Here is a 23,186-nt window from a genome sequence, read left to right on the forward strand (position 1 = left end):
GAACACAGATAGCCTCTGATTAGATCCTTTTATCTCAAAGTGTACAATTTGATTTTCACAGAAATTATATCACAGAAATACCTTTCCACTAAATCACAGTGTTCCAAAATTTCAACTATCAGATAACAGAGCCCAATGAAAGTGATATCAACTACTGTGCACAGGGTTCCCAGAGAGCTTGTTTATAAAAATAAGCTAAGAGCGTCTCCTCTTCCCCCCGCTCCAAGAAGTTCTAATCTTTCTCTAGCCACAGAATAGCCACAGAAATATGAGGATGGATGAAAGAGGCTGAGATTTTGTTCATTAAATGTTAATTTCTGCCTCACATTTACAGGCTGATGACACTATTGAAGGCTGTGACACAGCCCTGTGTGAAGAATCTGAAATTGGGATAAATAGCCTGAAAAGGTTATTGATCAGTGTCTGTACACTTATCTCGTTTACTTCCAATATGTCCTTGTCTACAATCCATTTTGACCTTCTCTTAGAACATTAAAAAAATAACATAAAAAAGCTAACAAAATAGATTATTAGTAACGATGCTCTAGAAGCTCTAAAGAAATAACCTACAGGTGTTAGGGAGAACTCATTGTCAAGTATGATTTATGAAACCTTGTTAAATGTACTTAATATAACTGTACTAATACCCCCTTTGACAAAAGCCCTTATGGAATATAGTGCTTCTTTTATACAATAAAAAAAGGCTAATTTAGCTTGTCATAACACAGAACTGAATTAATGCAGAAGTCAAAGTGCTCTCATTTGAGCTATTAAATACAAATATTATATGATAGCACGGCTGTTCCTAATATCCATTGGGTTTTGCTTCCCTTGTCATGTAATAATTATGGCTATTTAATGTGACTGTGATCAAATGAATAGAGAGCTACCTCTCCCCCCGGCCATCCCCCCCCAAAAAACACAACCTCCCCCCCCCCCAACTTCTGAAATGTCGCTCTTTATAAGATCAGCCCTTTTACTGTGTTACAGATTTCATTAATTAGGCCAAATGTTTTTTTATAAAATTCCAGTTCAGTAAAGTACAGTACATTTTTTGTCTTTTGTGTGTGTATATATATATCTAATAACCACCCTGTCTTCTAAGAACTGGTAGCTCTGTTTTTTGGTCTAAAAATTGCGAACTTCCCCCTCCCTTTCAGTTTGGCAGTAACCAGGTGAAAAGTTTTATTGTCTGTAAAACATATTGCTGGACAGTGACCTGCACGGAGCCTAGACTGGCAGATGGTGGTGATGATTGGTGGGAGATTCTTGTGCAGAAGACGGCGTTTCCTGCTGTTGAGTAGCAAAATTAATAAATACCTGCAAGACACAACAAAGGAGGGCTTATGGGATAGCAATACATGAGCTAGAACTTTGTCTCCTTTTTGGGACTTTTTCAGGCCACTTTTATTAAGATGCTTTCTAAAGCAAAACAGTAAAAGTCCATGTTCAATAAAATAAGTTCAAATTTTATATGGTTATCCACATTCCTTGGGAACACTGGATTTTGCTTGTATTGAATAAATAAATAAATATTTAAAAAAAAAAAAATAGGGAGGGGCCCAATCCTGCGTCCATTGACTTGAATGGCAAAACTCTCGTTGACTTCAGTCGTGCAGGATCTACACCCAGATATTTAAAGCTAAAATTTATGTTGAGTAACCTTCTGAACACTGAATTGATGTGGGCAAACCTCCATTTGAATTCCAAATCCCTGTTCTATTCAGTTGGGTCCCCTGGTTGTTTCCTTTTCACCTACATTCACATGAAAGGGTTTTTTGATTACTCGGATATTTGAGGGATGACAGTTCTTCCTTCCCATAACAATATTAACATGCAAGCAAAGGAATTCATTCAAGAATAAGTATATTTGTTATTCAGTAGTCACTATTATCCTGTTTAAAACTTTCACTTATTCAGTTAGGGTGCAAATAAAATACCATGTGACTGAGGTGAGCAATCACTCACCATAAATAATGAAGAGCAAACAAGCTTGAGTGAACCGTCGAGGAATAACCCATAGGCTATTTGTTTGCATAAATTGTTCATTGAATAATTAAAGCAGCAGGAGCTATTAGATTAATACAAATCAAAGTCTGTTCATGAATGATTTGCACTTGGAAAAAAGAGCTAATCTCACAGCAAATATTATACATAATTAATGTTCTGACCAGCTCAGCTTCTCGGCATTTTCAGAATATACATGAGAAGTTATATCCCTAGATGCTGTAACACAACACTGGCACCCAGGAATTTCATGATCATCACTATATTATACATGGTGTAAACCCAGGATTTCATAGGCATAAGCAGGGATCCCTTCTATCTGTGCATTTCTAATGTGCCTGTTGCAGTGGTACATAGATTGCAAATGCAAGAAAACTGCATAACATTCGTTTCAAAAGGAAAGATCCCAACCACTTACACTAAAGGAGAAAATGCTTTAGGTATAAGGTTATTGTGTCTTATGACAGCTTAGGACAGTTCTAGATAAACTATATACTGCAATATTCTACTCCATACATAATTAAAGTGGCACAGCATATTCAGAAAAAGAGAGGCAACACAGAGGAGGAACATACCTGCTCTAAAGTGATTTCGCTAATGGAATAATGTTTGATTTGCAACAAAACTTTGTGGTTCTCTAAAACTTTGAAGAGCTCTGGTAAGCAGCCCCATCCGTATGGTACACGATACTCCTGCAGATTAAGGCGCTGTTCCTTCAAACAAACATAAATAAATACTAGTGAATATTCTGATAAAATTATATTTATTTTCAACAGACCTGGTTTCAATATGAGCCTCAGCTGAAAAATATGATTCTGTAAGAATATACTAGATCTTGATTGTAACATCGTAAAAGGCACAACGCAGTGTTGTTCAGAAAAGATCTTTCCGTTTCCACAAAGCTATCACAGTGGAATTGAAAGACAGCTGGCTGTTTGCGGCTGCAGAGGTGTATTTTTCTTATCAATTTTAAAGTTAGAGATGGCTTCAAACCAAACCCATTGATTCAGACACCTTGGGGAATGGGAAACATTTCAGAAACCACACTGCAATCAGCATATCACAGCTTGTATCTACAATGGCCAAACCAAAATCTCAAATCAGAACCCTACCCTGAAACTCAGGGTGCTAGAAACCTATACCCAGACCAAAATTCTACAGCTTGGGACCATCTACTTTTATAGGACACATTTTCAGAGACAGGGTTCTAAATTACACCTACAAAGAATCCATTTTGCATGTGAAAATATATATTTTAATCTTGATATTTATGCCTGAACACATTTTGGGGATGCGACAGATGGCTGTGGTATGTTTGAAAGTGTTACCCTTTTATGATGTAAAAAGCAACAGAAGGTCTTGTGGCACTTTTAAGACTTCTGTTAGTCTTAAAGGTGCCACAGGACCCTCTGTTGCTTTTTACAGATTCAGACTAACACAGCTACCCCCTGATACTTTTATGATGTGTTCATATCATACAATATATGCAAATCGAGGACACTTTTATGGATACAGGGAACACATCAATTGACTTTTCCTCTGTGACCTTGGAAAACAGAGGTGCTTCAAAGCACTGGACTATAGCCATCTTACTGCAGACATTGGCAAGTTTTCAGAAAGTAGAATAAAGTTTACTTTTATTAACTAGTGGGTACCGCATCTATGTTATATAAACACACACAAACCAATTGATCTAGGGTTACCATTAGAGGCTATTATGAACACAGCCAGGAGCAAAAATGTGTGATTTCTACATCAGCAATATTATATAACCAAATAGCCAAGTGCCTGTGAAAATGAAAATCTCAGTACATCTATGGGCTTGTACACCTCATAAGAGTAAGATATTGCACCTGTTTATCTGAATGGATGGATTAAAGAAAAGAAAGACAAATGAAAGGAGGAGTTAAAATGTCTTGAGAGAAATGTCTAAAAATGTCTAAAATATTATATAAGTAGATCTCTTGGTTGGGATGCCCATTTCCTTGAATTAGTTCAGCCTCAGAAGAATTCTCCTATTTTAATTCTGAGTTCAAAAAAAGGCAACCTGCTGGGAAAGGAGAACAAAGTTGTAGCAAAACATTTCAGTCAACTATTAAATATATATTTGAGAGTTTTTCTTGTGATGACATGTATACATAGTAATAGCCATCCAACAATCAAGAGTTACCACACAATGATATCTGAAATACTATAGCATTTCCTTATGCTTATAATAGAAGGCCTCTGAGGCATATTAGATGTCACTGTGTGGTAGCTGTGAGGTAAATGTTGACTTCCTAATGCAGTGAGATCACCTGCCTGCCATTTTCTAGGTACTGGATTGATTGGGTGAGGACAAAGAAAAATATGGTGTTGCTGATGCATTAACTCTGAAATACTTCCATTTATAGAATCATAGAATATCAGGGTTGGAAGGGACCTCAGGAGGTCATCTAGTCCAACCCCCTGCTCAAAACAAGACCAATCCCCAGACAGATTTTTGCTCATGATCCCTAAATGGCCCCCTCAAGGATTGAACTCACAACCCTAAGTTTAGCAGGCCAATGCTCAAACCACTGACTTATCCCTTCCCCCCTTCAGTGGACATAGGATCAGACCCTGTGTGCATATACTGGAAAATTTGACTGTAAATACCAAAAATAAGAAAAGGGAATTGCAGCTCATGAACCAATCACATTTGCTTATGCTGCCAAAATGGCCCTACTCTGCATCTGGGGTTCATCTGCACCATAGTGTGGGTGACAATTTAACAGTTACACACATCAATTAAAACGAGTAGCCATATTGATCAGGAAGGACAGAGAAACCAGCTAGTTTATTCAAATTTACCTTTTGTTAATGGTCTCAAGAACTTATCCTTGGCAACTGCTATGAATAGAGAATTTCAGCCATACCTTAAACTGTGTTCCTGGAAAATGTAGCTGCAGATAGTCCAAAATAGCACCATGGTTACTTGTTTCTTTGTTAAGCCAAACCTTGACTGAATAGCCATCTCCAAACCTGAAAGCATTGAGCAGACACAGTTATACATGTTCTTTTCCATAAAGATGAGACGTATGCTCAGCTAAATTGATTGTCACACAGTGTTATCTGGTAGCAGCATGGATGCCTATTTTATTACCATCATTAGGATTTTAATATTATATTATCATCAAGCACGCACTGATAACCACAAAGAATAGACAATGTCATTGATACTCATAGTGCCACAAAACTGTTATTTGTAAAGGAGGACATGTCTTAATGACTATACAGCTTTGAACAGTCAGTGGAGGATGGCATTTGTTACCAGAACCAAATACAGAAAAGGAAGAGTAGGAGGTCTATTTTTCCTAGTGGGAGAGAGAAAGTATTTAAACTGTGGGTGACCATAATACATTGCATTTAGTTAAACCTTGCCATGGAGGAGCTCAAATGTTTTACAAACATGGGTATTATCTGTCTTTTACAGAAGTAGAAAGTAAGGCATAGAGTTGTTAAGTGATTTGTCAATGTTCATACTACAAATCAGCAACATTTAGGAACACAACCCAAGTCTCCTGATTCCTAGTTTCCTACTTTAACTGCTTGTTAACACTATTAATCTCATGGAATAATGTAGAGAATTTATTTTCCTCTCTCTGGACACATTTCATAATATGTAGATAAGTCAAGATTTGAAAATCTAACTAAAGCATTATTTTTATTAAATATATTCTTTCTAGCCTATAGTGCTGACTGTTAATTTTATACATAAAATAAGTGATGAAAGTCACCTCTATAGCATCATACATTTGCTCATGGTCATTTTCAACTACCGGTGTACGTGTGAGTGCTTTTCCTGCTCTAAAACAAAGTCCACACACTATCTAGATTCAAAATCTCACCCTTCTTTCCTAGGATTTGGCTATAAATAACACACCACACACAATATAATATCATTCAATATAAACTTTCTCCCCTGCTTTTCTGTTCGTAGGGTTCCTTTCCCAGTATTGTTCAGCTTATACACTAAATCAAATTATCATCATCATCAAAACAGTGGTGGATGGAATGGTATACAGTATACGCCCGTTCACCTGAAACCTTATTATTCAATCTTCCACATTATCCAAATCCCTTCCTCACCCCTTTCAGCATGAGCCATGCTGCAGAGGGTGCATATCTCATACTAGGGGGCAAGGAAGGGATTTGAATAATGTGGAGGTTCAGATAATAGAGCAGAGTGGAGGGGGGAGGCCCTGATATGGGGGTGCCACCCCGCTGCTGAATGGCTCCTGTGGCAGTGCTGAGAGCCCTCTGAAGCCCCACTGTCATGGGAAGAGTGAGCTTGGCCATGACAGCAGAGCTGCAGAGGGCTCCTTGTACTGCTGCACCTTGTGTCAGCAGGGATTGGGTGTCACTGGCCCCATAGCATGTGGGGAGCCCTTTGCAGTTCCACTGTCACAGGAATGAGTGAGCAGGGCAGAGCAGAAAAACCTAACCCAGGCTGCAATGAGAAGGACAAGCTCTTGTCTGTGGGGCAGGCCTCCCCACTGCTGAATGGCTCTGGCCCTCTTGATTATCCAAAACCCATGTTCCCCATACCAGTCAGATAATCTGGAATAAACTGTACTGTACATTATATATTTCCTTTTTCAAGTTTATAAAAATAATATGTCTATAGGTACACATTGCACAGATTGAACACGCACAAAGGTACAAAAAGAAAAGTCCTGCCCATAGATATCATCATCCCAAACACTCAGCTCAATCTCTCCTCAATAGTTTGAGAAAGAAAAGAAGTAAAGATAAGATTCTAAAGCACAAGCCTTGGATTCAGGAGGTGTTTTCCCAGTTTCATCACAGACTGTCTGTGTTCCTTTGACCCATTTACTTAATAAAACATGTGGATTATAATAATGGCTGTGAGATTTGCATTGGGCCAGATCCTTAGCTGGTGTAAAGCCATGTACCTGTGACTACCTGACATTTAACACCAGGTGAAGACCTAGCCAATTATTTCAAAAGTTTAGATCCATAGACCAAAGTATTATTTTCATGTATCTTATTAGACTGAAGAATCTTATTGTAGGAATGTTTGGTACAGAGGCTGTGTTGCAGCACCCTAAAATATGAGTGCAATGACTTGTTTAAAAAGATATACACAGCACCCCAACACAGCACATGTTTTGTTTTATTTTTTTCCATTGCATTTGGACCCAAACATTTAAATGGTGTAAGAAAAGTTAACATGCCGTTATTTAGTTTTGTTCAAATGCGACACTACCCAATCTGTGCTGTTGATTTCCAAACATTCTTTGAGTAGCATGAAGTAACACATGAATAACATGATCACAGGAGAGGGATGCGGAACGCTGTGGAATCCAGAGCAGTGGCTGGCTGGTTTCCCTTGCAGTGATTTACTAACACATACTAGACTTTTAATTAAATCTTTTAAATGCATAACATCATCCCTGCAGAAATGACAAAGAAAATGCAACAAAGATGGATAATGTTAACAAGGGTGTTCAACGTAGATGAAAGCCAAGCTAAGGTAACCTTTTACTAGAGATCATTGATTCTGATCAGTCTTCTGGTGTCTGTATTCCGAGGTCCTGTGGAATTACAGTCAGAAAAAATGCTGTTTTATGGAGATGTTCAGCAGTCTTATAAAATGAAAATGTTGCATGCAGTGAATTTCCAATTAAAATAAATAAAAATTCTGATTAGCACAGACAGAAATCTCTGTGGCTTAATGTAATTCTTAATCCTGAATGGCATAAATACCAACCTGGGTACAAATACAAAGCTTTCAAAAATGGGAAATGTTTCTGACTAGTCAAATTATGCATCTCCTATACTTTGAATTCATATTTTATTTTACTGCAGAAGTTTCTGTACAGGGTAACACTGATCATCCACATCATCTCCCCCCTTTCTGTAATCATCCAGCAGGTTGCTTTCTGTAGCCAACTGAGGCAATGGAAATTGAATTGACCATTTTTTCCTCTAAATGTTTTCCTCTCTGACCCAACTGATAAAATTAATGCAGAAACCCAAAGTGGAATTACACAGACCACCACATTCTGATTTGATTAGCAGTGCTAGGATCAAACCTTTAGTACCCAACAGTTCAAGACCTGAGGAGGAAAACATAATCATTAAAGCAGCGTCAGCTGAACCAATGCACCTGTTCAGCAGCCATCTGTTGCCCTATCTTTGGCGCTGCTCAGCAAAGGTGTTTTCCATTGCTATAAGCACATCAATTTAATGCTGCCTTCATTTGTTTTTAATCTTGCTCTTTTCCAACCAGGCTATTTGTTCAATTTGGACTCTGACCAAACCCAATGGAACTGCTCATGGAAGTAAAGTTACTCATTGAGTGTCTGCATGATTGGACCCTTATTTTGTAAATACCAACTATATTATGGAGCTGGTTCCCTGCCCTGCTCTGTTCCCCTTGTGCCACACAGGCAGTGTAAAGGGAATGGAGGCTGTCTCCTCTAACCGGGGATTCTCCAGTGGGTGCAAAGCCATTAAAACCATCTCTTACGCCACCTTCTCAAAAGCCCAGTGCAGGGGCCTGGAGCGAGTGGAAGTGAAGTGGCTGGATACCAACATCTTCCTGCTACACTCAGTAGGCAGATGTGCTAGCTGATAATGGTCACCAACTTACAGAAGTTTGTAGATGCTCCTGTAACCTGCACCAAGAATTGGTAGAGTATCAGAAAGCTACAGCAAGGAGCTCCCTGTATTGCCATGCCACCCCTCCCATCAAGTTTGCTAAATGTAATTTCAGTGAAGCAGAGAATCTGGGCTTGTATCTTAATTCCTGATGACTAGCCAGGGCAGCTAATCATCTAGATACATCTCACTATTCAAAAGACACATATCCCTTATGTTGTTCTTTCTAGTTCTGTTGTCTCTGCCTGGAAATATGCATCATTAAATTAGCACTGTCTGAAAATTTGCTTGTGAAAAAATAATGTGCACACTTTATCTTTTAGTATAAAACTAGCTTGATTGATCTCTTCTGTTGCTTCATATAATATCAACAGATTACTCAAAGAATGACATTATATCAGGCAATAAAATCAAAGCATTATTGGAATTTAATGGCTAGAAGGGAGAGCATAAGCCACATCCTTCAGAACGTCGGCCATACTTCAAGGATATGAAACAACTCACCATGGGAATGCTTAGCTATTTACTTCACTTCACATTCCTTTCCATACACTGGATGCAATTTTTTTCTTCCCTGAAATGAATAGTCATCATGGGTGCAAATTGGCCCACTGACTTCAATTAGCACTACTCACATAAACAAAGGATTAGGCCCTCTATGTGACTCTTCACAGAATGCATAGTAAACCTATGGAACTCATTGCCAAGGGATGTTGAAGGCAAAAAGTATAACTGGGTTCAAAAATAACTAGATAATTTCATGGAGGAAAGGTCCATCACTGACTATTAGCTAGGATGCTCAGGGACAAAACCCCATACTTGGTGTTCCTAAACCTTTGACTGCCTGAAGCTGCGACTGGATGACAGGGGGTGGATCACTGAATAATTGCTGTGTTCTGTTCATTCCCTCTGAGGCATCTGGCATTGGCCACTGCCAGATGACAGGATACAGGACTAGATGGATCATTGGTCTGGCCCAGCATGGCTGTTCTTATGTAATAACATTTACAAACAAATACAAATGTACTCGAAAAGAGGGAAAAATGGAGATAAATTTATCTATTAAAAGTTAAAGCTGATCTGATGAAACCTTTGCTTTCTTTAAAAAAATCTTGCTAATAAATTCAAAATTGGTACCAACTGCTACATGCCATTTCCTTATATGTTATTCAAAGTGGAACAACCTGAGTGTTGCTGAACAAATACACAATCATGAGTAGATTAAATAACATTTTTTAAAAAACATATAAAATTTCCTTCTCATAAGCTATTCATCAATTATTTTTCTTTGTTATTCTGTTTTCTTAAGTAACAACAGGAATGTAAAAACAGACAGATTGACACATAATACATAGGTATGGTCCATATATTGTGTATTGGACATATATTTCACAAGACATGCCCATGTATACACACTCAGAGCCCAGATTTTTCAAAACCTAGTCTCATAAATCCATATTTAGGTCCCTAAGTAAGTGGCATGGTTTTTTAAAATGCTTGACTTCCAGCATCTCCCACCACAGCCAACAGGAGATGATGGGCACTTGACACTTATGGGCTTAAAATCCTAAATGCAGGCACCTATTTTTAAAATCTTGATTATTTTATATACACAGTATACGCTTAATTATCCAAATAGCAGGGTGGGCATGGATCTTATTCCGATAATTGGGATTTCAGATAATCAAGATGGCAGAAGCCATTCAGTAGAGGGATGGCCTCCCCTGATGCTGGGGGCTCATCCCCCTCTTCTTCCTCCTCCTTGCAGTCCTGGCTGGGGGTCTCTGCCCTGCCCTGCCCACTCACTCCCATGAGAGCAGGGCTGCAGAGGGCTCCCTCCAGGGCTGCTGCATGGCTGGTGACACCCAATCCTTGCAGGGTAAGGTGAAGGGCAGAGCAGAGACTCCAGACCAGGACTCTGCATGGGGAACAATGAAGGGATTTGGATAACGCGGAGGTTTGGATAATAGGGTTTTAGATAAAGGGACGCATACTGTATATCAAAATCTCGATAACTATATTCACATACACATGTATACATACATTGTGTGTGTGTGTGTGTGTGTGTGCGTGTGTGCACATGCATGTGTGTGTACGTACACCCACACCCATCCCCTGGGCTTGATTCACCACTGAGATACTCTGGTCTTCCACTGGTGGAGTAATGAAATGGTGGTTCAGACTCTATATATTACAGACCGGGCTAGAGGCATGACCTGCTGAGGTTGCCTTATACAGCTCAGTATAAGATCTTGTTTTGGGGAAATTTCAGCTAAAATGGCTAATGTCAAGAATAAGGCTAACCCAAAAGATGTTGTTTTACTCAGGTTGAGAGAGTCTGGCAACCTTTTCTAGAAAAGCTGGAAAAGTTCTAGTGCCTCAGCTTTGTAGCAGGGACTTGAAATTTGTCAGGAGGTGTCCTTTGTGTCTGGGTGTACTTTCTGCTCTCCCCATGAAGATCGACCCAATTTGTCCAAGTTATAAGCCTATGAAAAACTGCAGTGTGAACATACTCAGTAGAAACTTAGATGTTAGCAATTAAATATCCCAAAGAGTCTGTCCATGTTGGATATTTTCCAGCCCTGGGCTGAGCAGAACATTCGCTGTGATTGCAAATTTGTGCTGCCACGGGCTATGCAGGTCTGGTCACCTGAACAGGAGTCTCACTCCTGTGGCCTCAAGTAGTGTGGAGGAGGAAGCTGCCCGATTTGAATGCAGAAGGTACAAGAGTAGATTGGGAGAAGGAACTTGCAGGGATGGAGACAGGACTGGAGGATGGCAGAGGGAAATTGGGAGTGGCTGGGGAAGGAGACTGGATTGGGACCTGGGGAGCAAAACAGGTGGAGGGATGACTGGAAGCCAGTAAGTCAGGGAAGACTGTTTGGATGAGGAGGCAGGGGCAGACTGGGATATGAGACCCAGTGGGGCAGTGAACTGAAGTGAGGGAAACAGATATGAAGAGGAGCCACAGTGAGGGGGGAGTACAGGTAATCTTGGAAGAAGGAGCTAGGCAAGGGAAGCACAAATTAGATAAGGAGCTTTTGGAAGCAAGAGGGAATGGGAATATGGGTTGGGGGACATGACTGAGGGTAGAATGAGACCAATCAGATGAGAAAAGGGGACTGTGATTGTTTACGTAAGTGTTGTCTGGAGGAATCTGATTAGGACTTGCTGGGCAAGAAGACCAGGGCTAAGACGAGAAGCCTGAGGAGTGGAAGCTGGAACTGGAGAGGCAAGGAGAATGGGACTGGGATGAGGAGTTAGGGGCAGGGAAGAGCTAGAACTGGGACAGGGACAGAATATATCAGATGGAAAAGAGGTCATGGGTGGGGAGAATGAATACAAGAGTCTGTGCCCACTAGAACACAGAACCTGGAATGGAAACCAAGATTCCTGAGCTTCATGATTCCTCAGCTGTCAGCAAATGTCTATGACACCCACTGGCAAAGTGTCCCATCCACTCTAGTGCTACGTAGTCTACATAGAGGATGGCAGCCTACCACTACTATCAATTATTTCATTAGCTCACATGGTAGAAGTCTGTACAGTGGATTTAAAGGTTCCAAACCTACTGATGACCTAATGTGGATATCAATCTGATGGCAGATGATGGAATTTCTGTTTTCTTCAGTTAGCTTTTTTAAAAAAACAAAACTTAAACTTAGGTTATTACACACGAAAAATATTAAAACAACATCATTAAGGTTGGAAGGCCAAGCATACAAAAGTCAGGGAATGTCAGAAATAAGAGTGCCTATGCAACCTTAATAGGGCCCACTCTGCAAATGCATTATGCTAAAGTCTTTAACAGGGTCTGTGCCTCATTCAGTGCTCAGGCAACGTTAGTTCTGGCATTTCCTAACTTTCTTGTGCTTGAGTTTGCAACTTAATCATGTTCTTTTAATGTAAAGTTTGGTGTTTAATCTGTATAAATATAAATAGATAGGGCTCATTCCCAGACTTTTAATGTTTGGGAATTTTTAAAGATATATAATATTTGTAATGAAAATGTACCTTTTCAGGGTGTGCTAGCTGGACTCACAGAAAGCTGCTTTCAACCTTAAGTCTTAATTGGGAATATATTGAGATAAATATATTATACATATATGCCTACACACTCAGTGACAACAACAGGTTTGTCAAATGCAAAAATATTTTGATTGTTCAAGATAATAGGTATAAAAATGGCATTATTCCATGACATTAACTGCATGTTTTATGACTTCTAATAAACACATTGTGACTTTATTACCTAATAAATACCGGGATCCTCCAGTATTGTAACTGTTTCCACTCAGCACTGGAATATTCATGAGATTTTTAAATTCAAACCTCTCCTTTCACTCTAAGAAATCCACAAGGTTATTAGAAAGAAAGATGAAAATTTTCCTCATCAACCTAATTTTTTAAATGGTAAAGTGTAACTAGTTTGGTAACACATTTTCACTCCAGCTCTGCCATAACAAATGGATTAGTTGTTTGGTAATTTAATCAGCTGGCTTGCTGATATTATTTGTGCACAGACTTGATGTGCATTCAGCACTTGAAAAATGGGTATGGGTATTTCACTATGAGAAATCTGTCCAGATGGACCCAGAATGAAGGAAGATATTGAAAATATTGTTCCTAGGGGATTGGCCAGCTGTATCGAACATAAAAATGCTTCTGTGCAATTTTTTGGAAAACATAAAATATAATGGGGGATGCTGGGGAGAGCGCAGAAATGTAATCCATTCACAATTTAGAGTAATTGACTTAGTTGGCAGGAGTCAACTGAAATTAGGTTTTAGCGGCCACATCTACTACAGCATATAGCTCCTGCAAGCCATATCTGGAACTAAGTTTCTAGCTCACCTCTAAGCTCACTCTTTCCAAGTAACAATGCCTTTTTGGCATTATTCAGAAATTTACCAGCTGCAATAAGACTATATTTATCTACGTTGACAAAGATTTAAAATATCTCAAAATGCTTCCCACTACTAAAGTTATTGTCCAGTTCCTCTAAAGCAGGAATCGGCAACCTTTGTGGCATGTGGCCCATCAGGGAAATCCGCTGGCGGGCCTGGACGGTTTGTTTACCTGCAGCACCGCAGGTTCGGCGGATCGGAGCTCCCACTGGCCGCGGTTTGCCGTTCCAGGCCAATGGGGGCTGCTGGAAGCGACGAGGGCCGAGGGATGTGCTGGCTGCCACTTCCCGCAGCCCCCATTGCTTTAGAGGAACTGGACAATAACTTTAGTAATGGGAAGCATTTTGAGATATTTTAAACCTTTGTCAACGTAGATAAATATAGTCTTACAAATGGCCCCAAATCTGAACAGGAGACTACCTGCAAGTGTAACTTAGACCCTGGATGAACAGTGTACATAATGGTTGAGAATAGTAATGTACTGAACTGTGAGCTAAAGAGATTTTTAAGTAAAAATCTCAGTGCAGCTTTAACTATGGGCTCACTACAGATGCCTCAATGATATTGATAACCAGTGCACATATCACAAAATCCCACATGCATGCCATTAAGATTCAATTATTGAAAGAACTGACATGGCAAATAGAAGGAATGCAAATCTGCTGATAATGTAAAATATGCCCGGTGTGCTGTTTTTCCACTTAAAAATAATTAATTTTACAAAAATAATGACTATGAATTTGTGTCAGACACTCTCTCTTTTGAGAATATGTTCTGCTGGAATCCTGTTTTGGAGAAACTGAAAGCAGCTGTTGATTTGTGAGTGTCCTGAATTCATTAGGATTGGGAGGAACTTCCGGTGTGTCACCTAGTTTATTCCCCTGCCTAGTTCTCATTGCCCGCCAATTAACTGATAGATGCATATCTATTTTAGAATGGATATCTCCAGGGATTGTGATCCCAAAAATTCCCTTTAGACCTTGTTATTATTATTAAATGTGCTTACAGTTATAATGCCATATGCTCAGCTGGTGTAAATTAGCATCGCCTCACTGACTCAAATGGAGTTATGTTGATTTACTCCAGTTGAGAAACTGACCCTCAAAGTTTATTCTAACATTTAATTTAAGTTTTAAAAGCTGAAGTTTAACTCACTACTTCTTGCCCTGTTTTCCTGTTGCTAATGCGCACCTGTCCTCTTTATAACATACCCACTTACATAGATTATGTTTGACTTCAGAGCACAGACAAAGCAGAATTGAGTGTGCTTAGTCCATGAAAAGGAAAGAGAGGAACATTTTTATTTATAAATAGAGATCCTGATTCTGAGGACATACAATTACCACTGAAGCTAATTTGAGTGGCCAGAAAGCATTTCTTTAGTGGCGACTGTTCTGGTACGTGCTTATTTCTATGAGCAGAGAGGCATGTGATGAACATACGGCTTTTTTTATGAATCCAGCAAAATGTCAAATTGCACACAATCCATTTCTCAGGTAGGAATTGGATTTAGATACAGTTTTTTGTCTTTCAAATACCAGTGCAGATTATAGAGTAATGTTATACATCCATTTAGTTTGCTAAGGCTTCTCTTTTAACTTCAGTAATAGCAGGTAAGGGGAAATAGTTCTGCAGTTATAAGTATTTATACCCTATTGGCACTCTTGAAATGTCTAGCTAAATCGCTGCCTGAATTTAGCAGCAGTAGGTTAGATGTCAACACATAATACCTGTTTTTAATATGCTGGGGAGAACCAAGACACCTGAAACCACCATCGACCATAATAGCAAGACGAGTGCAGAGGGCTTCACACTCTTCCATACTAGAGGAAAAATGGTGAAAAGAACAATGATTAGGAAAGATGAAAGTTATTTATGACAAAATATTAATTAAAATGCATCACTAATCAGTAGAGACCAAAAGTTATTACCATATGACAGCTGGTGGAGTCCTATAAAAATGAATTCATGTTTTCAGTCTGTTTCTAAGTGGATAATTTTGGCCATGTTACAAAAGCCATAGTACTACAGGCACTAATTAACTACCTTATTTGCACTCTCAGCAGAGCCGCTAAGGACTGGGCTATCAGCTCAGTGTTCTCTAACATGCGTAGTGGAGGTCACTCCAAATTAGGGTTGGAATGTTTGGCAGGGAATCGTGGTAAAACTACACTGCTTCTTTTGCATCGTGCTAGTCCTTGTGAAGTGAAATACTACTTAGTATTATTATGGGCGACAGAGTAGAGACCACAAAATGACCCAAATAAAAATGTATTTAGGATATAGCACCGAAGTTCTAAAAGATGCACCATGCTGTATTTTAATGCTTCAAATAATAATGAATTACCGGGACTTACAAATATTAGAGCAAATGCGCTACCCTCATATGGAATTGAATAATTCTTGCAGAGCATAGAGAAATTAAGTAAGCCATGGCAACAGTAATAAATTTCACATAATAGCCCACTACAATGGTATATTTCCAAAACCAACATCCAATGGGCATATGTGACAGAGTCTGATTTTCAGTGGCGCCTCAACCAATATTCCATTTGTACAGGCATAATTCTGCACTTGAGAATAAAGGTGGCTGCAATTCACCATTGACACACAGACTCACGAGTGAGATGCCTGGTAACGTGTGTGTGTGCGCACAGATAGTTCGATGTACCTGCAGTTCACTGTGGCCCTGACTTTACATCGCCATGTAGGGTAGGGGAGCAAGGAATCAGTCCCTACCCTTGTTTGGCCCACCTATGGGCAGACCAGAATTACAGCCATTGCACTTGGGAAAGCACTGTTGAGGTACTCCTGTGAGAGCAGCTCATTCAAAAGGGGGCACTGAGTCAGGGACAGATAGGGATTAGGTAGACCATAGCTCTGCCCCGTTACATGTGGGGAGTATGTTACAGCCCTTAAACGTGGTTTGTAGATAGCTCTCCCCACAGCACAAACAGGTAGCTAGCTCCAAGAGGCATTCGCTTTGAGGTACAATGCCTCCCAATGCTACCTCTGGGGCGATGCCAACTGACACTGCCCCCAAACGGGATAGTAGTTAAATACCACAATCCAGCCCTATGGGAACAATTAATACAACCTCCAAGAACAGAGGTACTCTCCAAAATTTAAGCCCATTAACTTCAGAGACTAAATTTTAAGAGGGTCCCTTAAAAAGGACCCATATATTTTATATGTATACTTGTTGATGCACAAAAAACTGCATTTACAAACACAAATGCATTTCCCATTTAAGAGGTACTTTGAAAATCTGGCCTCCAATATCAAATCTTGCCCACATGCAACCGGTGACAGCAGTGTGCTTTAATTGGAATTGGAATCCATGTACACTACCATTGTTAATTTTTACTACTCTAGCTTAAAAACATTCATTCCTGGAGCTGAATGAATGATTATCAATAATTTATTTGAGGAGTTTATTTTCTTTTCCTGCTCACAACATATCTTTGAGCTGATCACCATTATCCTCAGTTTATTTGTTATTTGAAAATGATGGTTTTACTCTGTGGTTGGAAAATCAAGCCGTGTTGTTTACCGGTGACTGTTTACTTAAATCACATGTTTTTGTTCCCTAGCTGGATGAACAGTCTAGCAATTTGGATACAAGCATTCACGTATGTGAATTTAAGGATTCAGTTTCCATGAATACCCAAACAACTTTTAAATTCATTTTTCTGTGAGCTTCAAACATTGAACATTCACAGAGAGAAAATGTCTTGAACACATCTGAAGCAACTTTCATTTAAAATATCTAACAAATTTTCTGTTGTGGCATTTTATTGATTCATTTACTAATTCAGGATTTAATTTGATCAAAACATTAATTCAGTGTTTTGATTAATTAGTTCTGCCCCTTCTAGGCGTTCTTTCATAATTACACAGATAGAGATTTCTATCAGCGAATCAGATTGCTCCCTCACTTTAAGCCATTTATATATAATTATACTTACTATGTAGCGTGCCCTGCAGGGAACATGCAATTTATTCAAGTTACCATAGATCCTACAAAACAGTTTCAATGTCTCCTCCATTAAACTGACAAAATAGAGAGCATATTAGCGAGGATTCACAAGACGTTTAGAGCCTTGTTGGGGATCATGAAGAACCACAGTATCCCAGGAGGGTACAGTCATTTTCAGTGCCAGAAGTACAGATAGATGGTGTAAGTTTTCATATAGTATTTCCAGAAGCCCTGAGGTTTGGGGCTTCAGCACTGGGGGGCACGCTGGGGCTCCAGCCCTGTGCATTTGAAAATATTTACCTGCACTCTACTCTGGACTGCTGTGGTTGAATTTAAAACCTGATACTGGAACATCCTTTAAGTTGGGGCGGCATGCTTCCCCACTCCGATGGCAACCACCATCTCTGGTCAGTCCAGAGAAGGGAAATGGCCATGGACCTCTCCTCCTTGTCCCCTTTGGTGATGGGTAGTTCCTTGGGGGATGGTGTTGGGAGAGACTTAAAAGGAATAGTCCTAGTACTTCAGGGAACACAGGGATTGTAGTAGTGGTTGATCCTTGAATGGGGAGAGCAAGGGAAGTGGAAAGGTCATTATCTCCTCCCTCTCTCAGAATACCCATCAAGCCATAATGTAGTCCTTAACACCCAAATTTAGGCAAATTCAGATTTCATGGATGAGAAGGAACTGCCATAATATAGTAAGAGACCTTAGCACTTTTCATCCTGAACACAAATATCAACTTCTCTCTTTCAGAGGCGTGTGCCTCAGAACTCAATTAGAGCAAATGATTAGACAAAGAGAGGAGGTTAGCCAATGTGGTAATATTGCACCTGTGGGATGTGAGCACAGCAGCACAGCCATCCTGAACTTCCTTCATGATGGCTTTCCAGAGGTAGCGCTTGGAACAGGGATCCATTCCAGAACTGGGCTCATCCTACAGAAACAAATGCATCAGTTAACGATGGGAGTAGAGAAGGGAGAGAAAGAATTTGATGACAATGCAATTAGGGCCAGATGCTCCTCAAATGGTCTATTTACATGCAGGGGAAGGGAGGTCTCTGACTTGGGGTTAGCAAAGTTTCTCTGTTCTGTTGGGTAGAGTTTGGTGGGGGTGCAGTGTTTGCTGCTCCTCCCTGCCTAAAACTTGTGGATCTGCCAGAGGCATGGGCTAACAAATTAGAGGTCCTGTATCTCCATGCTGTCTTCCCTGCACAATCACGCATGGCTCCTCAGTGCTCTATGGGAACACAGCTTCCCTCCCCCAGGTTCTCTATGCCATGCTTTCCTTCAAAGGGCATTCCAATCTGTGTGTGTGGGGAACCATGTGACTACATACTGACACAGGCAGCATTGCCTTGTTCCATAATACCCCTCAGGGTTTGAGGGAAGACAACGTGGCAGAGGCCAGCCATCGCCCCAGCCTGTCCCATTCATAGTCCCACACTTCCAAAAGCTATGGAAACTGAATCTCCTGGAGCAGTGATGGAGGGCTTCTGTGGGATAGGAAGTGCAGCTGCAGAGATTGCACTTCCCCTTTCTGCATCCTCTGCACCTGATAAGATGGGTTTTGATACCTTTTGCTGATGGAAGTGGAAGATATCACTTGGCCCTTATTCTTTAAAACCCATCCTCTCCACTTTTGTAGTGGCAGAGAAGACAGCCCTTTCAATGGTTCCACTGAATGCAAGGTGTCATGAGGGTGGCACTGGCTATCAGTACCAATGGTGTGGGGCTGGTTTGTTTTCAGGAAGGAATTCTAGCTGAGTCTTGTAAGCAAGAAGCACAAGAAGTTGGAGCATGCTGCTCTAACTCCGATTTTGATGCTTAGACACAAATGACACAAGGAGAGAGAGAGTCCATCTCAGTCTCTCTTATAGTTGCTTTGTTGGCTCTCCGGGGCTGTCAGGAGTAAAAGGCAGTAAAAAACTAAACAAAACCCAAACAACTTATATTTTTATCACCTAAATAAGAAGAGATGACTCTAAACATTAACGAGGAGCAGATCTGTTGGGTAAATTGGTTCTATTTTTAACATTGTCACTTTAATAGAGAAAACACTTCACATGGTATTACTTCTATTCCCTAATTATGGATCCTTCATAAATAAACCCCTCTATAAATCCTTTATAAGTAATCCTTCCTAAAACACTTATAATATGTATAAACCTTTTAGAGCATTCGAGTTATTTAAAAGTGTGGTTTTTTTTCCACTCAACACTACATATGTGAGGATGCATCTTGCACAGCAAGAGGCAAATTGAAACGGCTGCCTGTGGTGGCAGATTGTCCTAAAGAGATTACATAATAGTTGGAGTACCTTCTGAGAGAAGGGGAAGCGTTGACTTAAGAAGATAACCTTCCCCTTTTGCCAAGTCATCCAAGATCAGTTTGAGCTCAAAAAATGTAAGTAAAACCATACAACACAAGTGGATTAGTGCTATGAAATTAGAGAAAGCAAAGTATCTCTGGCCTTATGAACATATGCAGATTCAGAGGCACAGCTCGGTAAGTGCACTAATCTAGTTTAACCCATTCTGTACTCACTTTGGAGACAAATTCTTGGGATTGATGTTTTATCCCTTTACCCTGTGGAGTATACTCCCACCCAGTCGCATTTCTGAAGGATTATGAGATTTGTTTATTTAATTATTCCTCCCCTCCCAGGCATAGAAAGGGAAATTGGAGGGGACTTTTGTTTCCTCTAGAGGAATGCTTACACCATATGATGGGCTCAGTATAAGATAAGAAAAGAGAGAAGGTACCCATCTTTCTCTGGATATTTACTAAACCCTCCTGCTACATGTTACTTTTATCCCTGGCTCATGAAGATGCTTTTGAAGAGCATAATTTTTGCCTAGGAGATCTATCAGATTACACCAGATGGCAGATAGTTTCAAAAATATGGAATATTGAGGAGGAAATCTTGTAATGGAAGGATTCTCCTCACTGTTCATCTAGAACTACTCATGGGTATTAAAATTCTGGGGAGCTTTGCAATTCGTCTTCCCAACCTGTCTGGAGACGTTGTAGCTGTTGCTCCAGAGATCTGACCTCTGCTTGCAAGGCAGTCCTCGGCCCTTTCTGGGAATCCTCCAAATGCTGTGCTAGTTCCCTTTGTGAAACTTCCAAGTCTTGTTTTAAATTCTTTTGTGAAGCCTCCAGTTCATGTTTCTGGTCTTGTACTAAATCCCACTGGCCATTTTTGATTTCTGCAAGCACCTTTGTTATTTGTTCCAACTTGGTTACACAGGAACACCAGCTCACAATCTTGATCGTTGGCAACTGGATCCTGTTACTGACACCAGTATTACCCCTTTTGATCTGAGTGGCTTATCAAAGTTTGGGGTCCCCTCCTGTGGGTGTGCCAGTTGGGAGTAAACACGGGTGGTAGTCAGGTATTTCTTTGATGCAGTTTTGTTTATTTACAAAGAATGTACAAAGTCCTATGTCTCGAACACAGAAGGAATCAGATAGAAGGAAACAACTTCTTTTACTCACAGCACCAAGAGTGCTCTTTTCAGCCTGCAACCCTGGCCAAAAACCTCTTCCAATGCTTCTTCCTGGATCAGCCACTATTATTTCAGCTGCTCCCTTTCTCTCTGTGGGCTGGTCTACACTGGAAACTTACATCAGCAAACTACGGCTCTCAGGGCAGTGAAAAATTTACACCCCTGAGAGATGGAGTTATGCTGACCTAACCCCCGGTGTAGACGGCGCTAGGTTGATGGAAGAGGCTACTGACTCTCAGGGAGGTGGATTAACTACAGCAATGGGAGAACTCTTCCCATTGGTGTAGGTAGTATCTACGCTGAAGTGCTACAGTGGCACAGCTGTGCCACTACAGTGGTTTAAGTGTAGACATACCCTCCATCTTTCTTGTCCCTTCTCAATTTCTGTGTGTCCTGCCTTCTCTCCCTTCCCTGCCCCTCACCACACTCCTATCCAAAACATAACTCAGCTAAAGCCGGTGGCTGGGCTCATGCACTTCTTTTGTCTTAGGTGGGGTTTATGTTTACCGTTATACTAATTGAAGGATAGCTCACACATATCAAACTGAATCCCATTGCAAAGTTCTACCCAGCTCATAAGAGTGCTAAAGAATGCATTTCCATGACTGACAACACTACTGGTACCATTGTCATTAAAATAAAATAATCCCTATTGCTCAAGATGCTATATGGAATCATTGTATCCTTGTAAAGGGCTACACTCACTGTAGGTGCACCTCCTTGTGGCTAAGTCTGGGAATTAGCTTTTGCCCCATATGGTGCCCCCTGTCATTGGCTGCTTGTGCTGTGGTCTCTCTCTCTCTCCACAACTGAAAGCCAGGTCACTAAACAGACCCTCCCCACACACACTTCCGGGATATCTAATTCATTCTGACAAGCTGCCCGGATGCGACCTCAGACAGTCTTCTGTTCCACCTGTAGGTCCTGTGCCACTTCCTAGCGGCTGATAGGGGATCCAACCCAGAGAGTCTATGACTAACAATCCAGGTCTGTTCAGTCTCAATTGTTGTTTCCCTTGACTCCTTCCTACCCAACCTCTTTCTGCCACCAGAGCTTCCCCTGCTCTCTGTGGCTACCTCCTCCCCATCAGCCTCTTGACAGATTCCCTAGGATCCCAGGTTTTACTGTCCCCCTGGACTTCCTCCTTGTCCTTGGCTCCATTTCCCTTTAGAGAGTGACTGCAGGCTCCTTCCCTGCAACTCCTCCTGCTCTCCCTTCCTGGGCTTTATAATCCTACCCCAGCTCTACCCCAAACTAGACTTCATCTGCAAGTAGTGTTTATCAATCCCTGACTTCCCTCCAAGTGCAGCATATAAGGTTAATTGGCCCCTTCTGGCTCACCTTAACCCTTTCAGGGCTTGTGTGGGCTGAGCATCCCATTATAATCCTATTTTTGTTTTTAGATTTTCTTACATTGTGCAGAAATATGGGCAGAAAATATACTATACTTTGTAATATATTGAACAGTAAATTCTATTTCTCTTGTTCTGTGAATAAAAGAGATCTCGGTCTAAAAAATACATACCTAAACCGCAGCAGGAATGTAGCACTTGTACTATTGCCGGCCTAGGAAACCTAGCTCCAACCGGGGAATGTTGGAGCACAAATTAATACAAGTTAATTCCGGGAGTTGAAGATGACAACTGCACTGCTTGTGTGTCACTTATTTTCTGGAGGCGATTTGGAAGCTGCACCACGTTTTCACACGTCAGGTAGGAAAATAAAATAATGAAATATGTTAACGCTTCCAAAACAATAATAATGTTCACTCTACTCACCAGTAAAAGTATTTGGGGTTTGCCAACTAAAGCCAAAGCTGTAGAAAGCTTCCTCTTTGTGCCACCGCTATATGTCTTCACCAGTTTGTTAATATGGGCGTCCAGGTGCAATCGGCTAACGAGGTCCACAGCTACCTGTAATTAAGAAATGGCAAGCTTGGTCAAACTAGTCTATTCAATAGAACAGTGGTTTTCAACCTTTTTTCATTTGCAGACCCCTAAAAATTGTGAATGGAGATGTGGAAATCTTAGACACAGTGTGTACCACAGGTTGAAAAACACTGTTCTATGGCAACGACAACCTTTCACAGACCCCTTAGACACAGTCTGAGGGCCCCCAGGTTCCACGGACTGAAAA

General features: G+C 40.5%; 1 protein-coding gene across 1 annotated transcript in view; it reads right to left on the minus strand.

The window, feature by feature from the left end:
- Positions 1–957: 957 nt before the first annotated feature.
- ABCA13 (ATP binding cassette subfamily A member 13) overlaps positions 958–23,186 on the minus strand; it is a 281,687-nt gene continuing 259,458 nt past the window's right edge. Inside the window, exons 58-63 of the mRNA XM_054018854.1 lie at positions 22,829–22,963; positions 18,372–18,475; positions 15,293–15,385; positions 4,905–5,010; positions 2,583–2,720; positions 958–1,320 (exon numbers count right to left, since the gene is read on the minus strand). Of these exons, the coding sequence (XP_053874829.1) occupies positions 1,231–1,320; positions 2,583–2,720; positions 4,905–5,010; positions 15,293–15,385; positions 18,372–18,475; positions 22,829–22,963 (666 nt within the window). The 3' untranslated portion in view covers positions 958–1,230. The remainder of the gene's footprint in view (positions 1,321–2,582; positions 2,721–4,904; positions 5,011–15,292; positions 15,386–18,371; positions 18,476–22,828; positions 22,964–23,186) is intronic.

Source organism: Malaclemys terrapin, chromosome 2, assembly GCF_027887155.1.
Source record: "Malaclemys terrapin pileata isolate rMalTer1 chromosome 2, rMalTer1.hap1, whole genome shotgun sequence".
NCBI lineage: Eukaryota > Metazoa > Chordata > Testudines > Emydidae > Malaclemys > Malaclemys terrapin.